The sequence below is a fragment of the Salmo salar genome, chromosome 03, assembly GCF_965601325.2.
Source record: "Salmo salar chromosome 03, fSalSal1, whole genome shotgun sequence".
NCBI lineage: Eukaryota > Metazoa > Chordata > Actinopteri > Salmoniformes > Salmonidae > Salmo > Salmo salar.
In genome coordinates, this window is record NC_138293.1 from 99917093 (window position 1) to 99927325 (window position 10233).

The 10233-nt window shown below is 42.7% G+C and overlaps 1 protein-coding gene across 1 annotated transcript in view; it reads right to left on the minus strand.

The window, feature by feature from the left end:
- LOC106606337 (neuronal-specific septin-3) overlaps positions 1-9790 on the minus strand; it is a 37065-nt gene extending 27275 nt beyond the window's left edge. Inside the window, exon 1 of the mRNA XM_045715911.2 lies at positions 9733-9790. Coding sequence (XP_045571867.2) covers positions 9733-9784 — 52 coding nt within the window. The 5' untranslated portion in view covers positions 9785-9790. The remainder of the gene's footprint in view (positions 1-9732) is intronic.
- Positions 9791-10233: the final 443 nt, after the last annotated feature.

Sequence of the window (10233 nt, forward strand, 5' to 3'; positions counted from 1 at the left end):
TCTATTTGAGGGAATTATCCACCTCATCAGAACACTGATTCTATTTGAGGGAATTATCCACCTCATCAGAACACTGATTCTATTTGAGGGAATGATCCACCTCATCAGAACACTGATTCTATTTGAGGGAATTATCCAGCTCATCAGAACACTGATTCTATTTGAGGGAATTATCCACCTCATCAGAACACTGATTCTATTTGAGGGAATTATCCACCTCATCAGAACACTGATTCTATTTGAGGGAATTATCCACCTCATCATAACACTGATTCTATTTGAGGGAATTATCCACCTCATCAGAACACTGATTCTATTTGAGGGAATTATCCACCTCATCATAACACTGATTCTATTTGAGGGAATTATCCACCTCATCAGAACTTTTAATAGAATGTTCCACTGTATCCTATAGCTAGGGCTCTGTGTTTTGGTTCATGTCACATGACCTGGATTTTACCCTTCATTTTAAGCATTTTACAGAAATGAGAATTTGACCAAAAATGAAAGCACACTGACTACCATACAGGACACTGATGACCATACAGGACACTGAATACCATACAGGACACTGACTACCATACAGGACACTGCATACTATACAGGACAATGAATACTATACAGGACACTGAATACTATACAGGACACTGAATACCATACAGGACACTGATGACCATACAGGACACTGAATACCATACAGGACACTGAATACCATACTGGACACTAACTACTATACAGGACACTGAATACTATACAGGACACTGATGACCATACAGGACACTGATGACCTAATGACCAGGACAAATGGAACAATATTGTAGTGGGCTTCAGTGGAGCGGGTTGAGAGATTCAAGTTCTCTGGGGTCCAAATCACCAACAAACTATCATAGTCCAAACACACCAAGACAGTCGTGAAGAGGGCACGACAAAGACTATTCACCCTCAGGAGACTGAAAAGATTTGGCATGGGTCCCCGGATCCTCAAAAAGTTCTACAGCTGCACCATCGAAAGCATCCTGACCGGTGGCATCACCACCTGGTATGGCAACTGCCTGGCATCCGACCGTAAGGCGCTACAGAGGGTAATGCGTACGGCCCAGTACATCACTGGGGCTAAGCTTCCTGCCATCCAGGACCTGTATACTAGGCAGTGTCAAAGGAAGCCCCCCCCCCCCCTCTTTGTTTTTACACTGCTGCTACTCAGTTTATTATCTATGCATAGTCAATTTACCCATACCTACATGTAGATATTACCTCAATTGCCTCGACTAACCGGTACCCTCCCACATTGACTTGGTACCGGTACCCCCTGTACATAGCCATAACTTTTTTTAACTTTAGTTTAATTTGGTAAATATTTTCTTAACTCAATTTTCTTAAAACTGCATTGTTGGTTAAGGGCGTGTAAGTATTTTACAGTAAGGTCTATACCTGTTGTATAGACCTTATGGCATCATACTGTCAGATACTGGCATCATACTGTCAGATTACTGGCATCATACTGTCAGATTACTGGCATCATACAGTCAGATTACTGGCATCATACTGTCAGATTACTGGCATCATACTGTCAGATTACTGGCATCATACAGTCAGATTACTGGCATCATACTGTCAGATTACTGGCATCATACAGTCAGATTACTGGCATCATACTGTCAGATTACTGGCATCATACTGTCAGATTACTGGCATCATACTGTCAGATTACTGGCATCATACTGTCAGATTACTGGCATCATACTGTCAGATACTGGCATCATACTGTCAGATTACTGGCATCATACTGTCAGATTACTGGCATCATACTGTCAGATTACTGGCATCATACTGTCAGATTACTGGCATCATACTGTCAGATTAATAGCATCATACTGTCAGATTACTGGCATCATACTGTCAGATTACTAACAGAACCCTGATGACATGGCATCATACTGTCAGATACTGGCATCATACTGTCAGATTACTGGCATCATACTGTCAGATTACTGGCATCATACTGTCAGATTACTGGCATCATACTGTCAGATTACTGGCATCATACTGTCAGATTACTAGCATCATACAGTCAGATTACTGGCATCATACTGTCAGATTACTAACAGAACCCTGATGACATGGCATCATACTGTCAGATACTGGCATCATACTGTCAGATACTGGCATCATACTGTCAGATTACTGGCATCATACTGTCAGATTACTGGCATCATACTGTCAGATTACTGGCATCATACTGTCAGATTACTGGCATCATACTGTCAGATTACTGGCATCATACAGTCAGATTACTGGCATCATACTGTCAGATACTGGCATCATACTGTCAGATTACTGGCATCATACTGTCAGATTACTAGCATCATACAGTCAGATTACTGGCATCATACTGTCAGATTACTAACAGAACCCTGATGACATGGCATCATACTGTCAGATACTGGCATCATACTGTCAGATACTGGCATCATACTGTCAGATTACTGGCATCATACTGTCAGATTACTGGCATCATACTGTCAGATTACTGGCATCATACTGTCAGATTACTGGCATCATACTGTCAGATTACTGGCATCATACTGTCAGATTACAGGCATCACACTGTCAGATTACTGGCATCATACAGTCAGATTACTGGCATCATACTGTCAGATTACTAGCATCATACAGTCAGATTACTGGCATCATACTGTCAGATTACTGGCATCATACTGTCAGATTACTGGCATCATACTGTCAGATTACTAGCATCATACAGTCAGATTACTGGCATCATACTGTCAGATTACTAACAGAACCCTGATGACATGGCATCATACTGTCAGATACTGGCATCATACTGTCAGATTACTGGCATCATACTGTCAGATTACTGGCATCATACTGTCAGATTACTAACAGAACCTTGATGACATGGCATCATACTGTCAGATTACTGGCATCATACTGTCAGATTACTGGCATCATACTGTCAGATTACTGGCATCATACTGGCAGATTACTGGCATCATACTGTCAGATTACTGGCATCATACTGTCACATTACTGGCATCATACTGTCAGATTACTGGCATCATACTGGCAGATTACTGGCATCATACTGGCAGATTACTGGCATCATACTGGCAGATTACTGGCATCATACTGTCAGATTACTGGCATCATACTGTCAGATTACTGGCATCATACTGTCAGATTACTGGCATCATACTGTACTGGCATCATACTGTCAGATTACTGGCATCATACTGTCAGATTACTGGCAACATACTGTCAGATTACTGGCATCATACTGTCAGATTACTGGCAGTATTGTTCTACGTGTCTGTCACCTGATTAGTGATGTCATTCAGGTCACCATGACAACACACATGTCACTGTGTGTCACTGTGTGTCACAGTGTGCCCCCACCCCCCCCCACACACACATGTGACTAGCTGTCAGGAGCTGTTAGAATCCCACGTCTGCTGTCAGGAGCTGTTACTGTCAGGGTAGTGTGTGTGTGTGATTGTGCGCATGCGTGTGTGTTTGGTAGCGATTTCAGTCATTTTGGGAATAAGGGAAGTGGATCATTGTGAACAGGAAGTGTGTGTGTGTTGGTCCTGTCACCTCCTTCCTGCTGTGGAAGAACACACAGTCGCTGGACTTAAATTTGATGTGTGTGTTTACGTGAGTGTGTGTGTGCGTAGTACGTGTGTGTGCGTAGTACGTGTGTGTGTGTGTGTACGTAGTACGTGTGTGTGTGTGTGTGTGTGTGTGTGTGTGTGTGTGTGTGTGTGTGTGTGTGTGTGTGTGTGTGTGTGTGTGTGTGTGTGTGCGTAGTACCTGTGTGTGTCTGCGTGTGTACGTGTGTGTGTGTGTGTGTGTGTGTGTGTGTGTGTGTGTGTGTGTGTGTGTGTGTGTGTGTGTGTGTGTGTGTGTGTGCACGAAGTGCGTGTGTGTGCGTAGTACCTGTGTGTGTCTGCGTGTGTACGTAGTACGTGTGTGTGTGTGTGTGTGTGTGTGTGTGTGTGTGGTGTGTGTGTGTGTGTGTGTGTGCGTAGTACCTGTGTGTGTCTGCGTGTGTATGTGTGTGTGTGTGTGTGTGTGTGTGTGTGTGTGTGTGTGTGTGTGTGTGTGTGTGTGCACGAAGTGCGTGTGTGTGCGTAGTACCTGTGTGTGTCTGCGTGTGTACGTAGTACGTGTGTGTGTGTGTGTGTGTGTGTGTGTGTGTGTGTGTGTGTGTGTGTGTGTGTGTGTGTGTGTGTGTCACCCCTGTCTCTATCTTTTTCTGAGAGCGATTGGCTTGTCTTCCTGTTTCATCTGACTGACAGTCCTTTCACTTTGTCTATAACCCCCATTTCTGTTGTGCAAAACCTAGGAGAGAAGATACAGAACTAAAGTTGAGAGAGAGAGAGAGAGAGAGAGAGAGAGAGAGAGAGAGAGAGAGAGAACAAATACATTCTCTTCTGAGCAAACAGAGCTCTAGGACCTCCTCTGACAGCTCTACATCTCCTCCCTCTCTCCTCTCCTCCCTTTCCCCTCTCCTTCCCTCCCTCTCCTTGAATGCTTGACCACAGGAGCATGGGAGAGGCAGCCACCATGTGAGGTTGACCTGATTGGTCCAACCTAAATCAGCCTCTGTGTGGTGTTCTGTGATTAGTCAGACCAAAGTGGGGTGGCTATTTTAAATAATGGTCAGAACGCTCTACAACACAACAGATCAGAGGAATTTTGGCTCCACTGCAAAGAACACTCAGCAGGTAGAGAGAGAGAGAGAGAGAGAGAGAGAGAGAGAGAGAGAGAGAGAGAGAGAGAGAGAGAGAGAGAGAGAGAGAGAGAGAGAGAGAGATGTGTGTGTGGTATTTGGGCTCCATTGCCAAACAGCAGGTGGACAAGAAACAAATACATTCTCTTCTGAGCAAACAGAGCTCTAGGACCTCCTCTGACAGCTCTACATCTATAGAGCAATGTGCAGGATCTTGGTTCACTAATAGAGCAAGTGTAGTTGTGACATTATCAGACAATATCCAGACTGACTGGGTTGAAGCTATTAAAGATCAACCAACAGGACAGTCAATGTTCTCCTGACATCACTACAGGGAGGTTTATAGATCAACCAACAGGACAGTCAATGTTCTACTGACATCACTACAGAGAGGTTTATAGATCAACCAACAGGACAGTCAATGTTCTCCTGACATCACTACAGGGAGGTTTATAGATCAACCAACAGGACAGTCAATGTTCTCCTGACATCACTACAGGGAGGTTTATAGATCAACCAACAGGACAGTCAATGTTCTCCTGACATCACTACAGGGAGGTTTATAGATCAACCAACAGGACAGTCAATGTTCTCCTGACATCACTACAGGGAGGTTTATAGATCAACCAACAGGACAGTCAATGTTCTCCTGACATCACTACAGGGAGGTTTATAGATCAACCAACAGGACAGTCAATGTTCTCCTGACATCACTACAGAGAGGTTTATAGATCAACCAACAGGACAGTCAATGTTCTCCTGACATCACTACAGGGAGGTTTATAGATCAACCAACAGGACAGTCAATGTTCTCCTGACATCACTACAGAGAGGTTTATAGATCAACCAACAGGACAGTCAATGTTCTACTGACATCACTACAGAGAGGTTTATAGATCAACCAACAGGACAGTCAATGTTCTCCTGACATCACTACAGGGAGGTTTATAGATCAACCAACAGGACAGTCAATGTTCTCCTGACATCACTACAGAGAGGTTTATAGATCAACCAACAGGACAGTCAATGTTCTCCTGACATCACTACAGGGAGGTTTAAAGATCAACCAACAGGACAGTCAATGTTCTCCTGACATCACTACAGAGAGGTTTATAGATCAACCAACAGGACAGTCAATGTTCTCCTGACATCACTACAGGGAGGTTTATAGATCAACCAACAGGACAGTCAATGTTCTCCTGACATCACTACAGGGAGGTTTAAAGTGGTTTTGATACAGATGCTTCATAATGCTCATAGTTCCCTGACTCAACCACTAATTACCAATCATCTATGGCAGTTATATACACACAGCTCTTTACTACATCTCACTCTCTGTGTGTGTGTGTGCATTTGCACACACTACCAAGTTCTTTCCTGTTCACCTGTTGTGACTTCCTGTGGGTAAGCCCTGTGCCTCCTGCCATGCATGTGTGTGTTATCAGTGTGTGTGTGTGTGTGTGTGTGTGTGTGTGTGTGTGTGTGTGTGTGTGTGTGTGTGTGTGTGTGTTGTGTGTGTGTGTTTGAGAGTCTTTTAAGCCAGGTGAGGTGCAGTCTTAAGGGGTCTGCATGCTTCCTAGACAGAACAGTTGGGAAGAGTTGGTTCATATATTATGATGACATTTTATCGACGTTGTTGTTTGTTTTAGATTTCGGTAAGGGTTTCTTCGAGGCCAGCCCGAAATTCGGGAGCCGAAGTCTACGCCCCTTCGTCCGTGATTGGTCAACTGTATGGATTCTTAAATAAAGTCTTTGTTGTCATTCAATGAGAGACGACTCGTTTTCATGCACATTTTTTCATTGGGAAATACTGCACCAAAATCCTCGGCATAAACATCAAATTAATGACAGATTCTTTGAGTTATTTCAGATTAGTTCAGACTATGTTGAGGAAGTGTATACTGGTTACGGCCAGCTGAACAGAAGGATGCTGACGGCCAGCTGAACAGAAGGATGCTGACGGCCAGCTGAACAGAAGGATACTGACGGCCAGCTGAACAGAAGGATGCTGACGGCCAGCTGAACAGAAGGGTGCTGACGGCCAGCTGAACAGAAGGATGCTGACGGCCAGCTGAACAGAAGGATGCTGACGGCCAGCTGAACAGAAGGATGCTGACGGCCAGCTGAACAGAAGGATGCTGACGGCCAGCTGAACAGAAGGGTGCTGACGGCCAGCTGAACAGAAGGATGCTGACGGCCAGCTGAACAGAAGGATGCTGACGGCCAGCCGAACAGAAGGATGCTGACGGCCAGCCGAACAGAAGGATGCTGACGGCCAGCTGAACAGAAGGATGCTGACGGCCAGCCGAACAGAAGGATGCTGACGGCCAGCCGAACAGAAGGATGCTGACGGCCAGCCGAACAGAAGGATGCTGACGGCCAGCCGAACAGAAGGATGCTGACGGCCAGCCGAACAGAAGGATACATTGATGATATGTACCCATTGAATAAAATAACTTATGAATGCCTCATGAACTGTCTCACCCCATCAGAACCCAAAATATAAGCTTGTTTTTACTCCAATGTTTTTATATAAAAAAGTTAATGTAGACATTAGCCTAAAAAACATTTTTTACTATAATTTTGATATCACGGATGGTCAGTCCTTGCATCCATTGCTCTGTCTATGAATTTTAGTGGTTGCAATTCTCCAGCCCCATCCCTTAGATTTTTACTGAAACTGGGGTGGGGAATAGGCTTTGTTATTGCTTTATACTGCTGATTGTAGCTTTAATCTGACACGGAACACCAGCTGATCTGATGTTGTTTCTACTGCTGGCACTAAAAAGCAGTTCCTCTAACAGCTAGTGTTTACAAATACAATGTTCTGTTCACAGCTCAGCCTGGTCACTAGAAATACCATTAGATTTGGGATGGTTGTAAAGGTCCTGAGGACATCAATACATGTCTTTCTCACCATTCACTGGGCTTGAACTCATGATGCTCTGAGGTGAAGCATCCTCAGACCACACAGACCAAGTACTCAGACCACTGTGCCATGGTACTTCACAATACTCCAGCAAGCCAGGGAGAGTACTAGAATATACTTCATGAAATGCTTTTAATTATTTTGTTTTAAGCCTTCCCCAAACCATCACCCTAGCCTTAACCACTAGGAATTAATACCTAAACTGAACCACTCTGAATTAATACCTAAACTGAACCACTCTGAATTAATACCTAAACTGAACCACTCTGAATTAATACCTAAACTGAACCACTCTGAATTAATACCTAAACTGAACCACTCTGAATTAATACCTAAACTAAACCACTCTGAATTAATACCTAAACTGAACCACTCTGAATTAATACCTAAACTAAACCACTCTGAATTAATACCTAAACTAAACCACTCTGAATTAATACCTAAACTAAACCACTCTGAATTAATACCTAAACTGAACCACTCTGAATTAATACCTAAACTAAACCACTCTGAATTAATACCTAAACTAACCACTCTGAATTAATACCGAAACTGAACCACTCTGAATTAATACCTAAACTAAACCACTCTGAATTAATACCTAAACTGAACCACTCTGAATTAATACCTAAACTGAACCACTCTGAATTAATACCTAAACTAAACCACTCTGAATTAATACCTAAACTAAACCACTCTGAATTAATACCTAAACTGAACCACTCTGAATTAATACCTAAACTAAACCACTCTGAATTAATACCTAAACTGAACCACTCTGAATTAATACCTAAACTGAACCACTCTGAATTAATACCTAAACTAAACCACTCTGAATTAATACCTAAACTAAACCACTCTGAATTAATACCTAAACTAAACCACTCTGAATTAATACCTAAACTAAACCACTCTGAATTAATACCAAAACTGAACCACTCTGAATTAATACCTAAACTAAACCACTCTGAATTAATACCTAAACTGAACCACTCTGAATTAATACCTAAACTGAACCACTCTGAATTAATACCTAAACTGAACCACTCTGAATTAATACCTAAACTGAACCACTCTGAATTAATACCTAAACTGAACCACGCTGAATTAATACCAAAACTGAACCACTCTGAATTAATACCTAAACTGAACCACTCTGAATTAATACCTAAACTGAACCACTCTGAATTAATACCTAAACTGAACCACTCTGAATGAATAACTAAACTAAACCACTCTGAATTAATACCTAAACTAAACCACTCTGAATTAATACCTAAACTGAACCACTCTGAATTAATACCTAAACTGAACCACTCTGAATTAATACCTAAACTAAACCACTCTGAATTAATACCTAAACTAAACCACTCTGAATGAACCCTGTAACTACGTGGACTGAACCCTGTAACTACGTGGAATGAACCCTGTAACCACGTGGAATGAATCTTGTAACTATGTGGACTGAACCCTGTAACTACGTGGAATGAACCCTGTAACCACGTGGAATGAACCCTGTAACAACGTGGAATGAACCCTGTAACCACGTGGAATGAAACCTGTAACTCCGTGGAATGAACCCTGTAACTACGTGGAATGAACCCTGTAACTACGTGGAATGAACCCTGTAACTACATGGAATGAACCCTGTAACTACGTGGAATGAACCCTGTAACCACGTTGCATGAACCCTGTAACTACGTGGACTGAACCCTGTAACTATGTGGAATGAACCTTGTAACTATGTGAAATGAACCCTGTAACCAAGTGGAATGAACCCTGTAACTACATGGAATGAACCCTGTAACTACATGGACTGAATGCATCAATTATAGACGTTCATCCATATTATGTTGAATTTCGAAAGTGAAACTTTGCGAAACTGTGAGATCAGGTTGCACAGCTAGCTGACTGGACTGAACTGTATGAGGATATCAATTGGCAGTGTGTGTGTGTGTGTGTGTGTGTGTGTGTGTGTGTGTGTGTGTGTGTGTGTGTGTGTGTGTGTGTGTGTGTGTGTGTGTGTGTGTGCGCGTGTTTGTCGACTCACCCACGACCATGATGTTGAACTCGAAGCCAGCCTTCATGGTCTTGCGTCTCATCTGGTCCAGAACGACAGCCAGACCAAAGACAGTACAGTGTGATGATAGGCTAAAACTGCTTCTCCAATAAAAATCCCCAACGTTGTGCATGCTGTCAAATAAAAGGCAATCCTTTGATATTTTTTATGTATTTATTTTTATTTAACCTTCATTTAACTAGGCAAGTCAATTAAAACCTCTGTAGGCTTGGGGGGCGGTATTTTCACATCCGGATGAAAAGCATGCCCAAAATAAACTGCCTGCTACTCAGGCCCAGAAGCTAGGATATGCATATTATTAGTAGATTTGGATAGAAAACACTCTGAAGTTTCTAAAACTGTTTGAATGATGTCTGTGAGTATAACAGAACTTATTTGGCAGGCGAAACCCCGAGGACAAACCATCCAGGGATTTTTTGTTGTTGAAGTCACTCTCTTTTCAATGGCCTTTCTATGGGGATCTAGATTTCT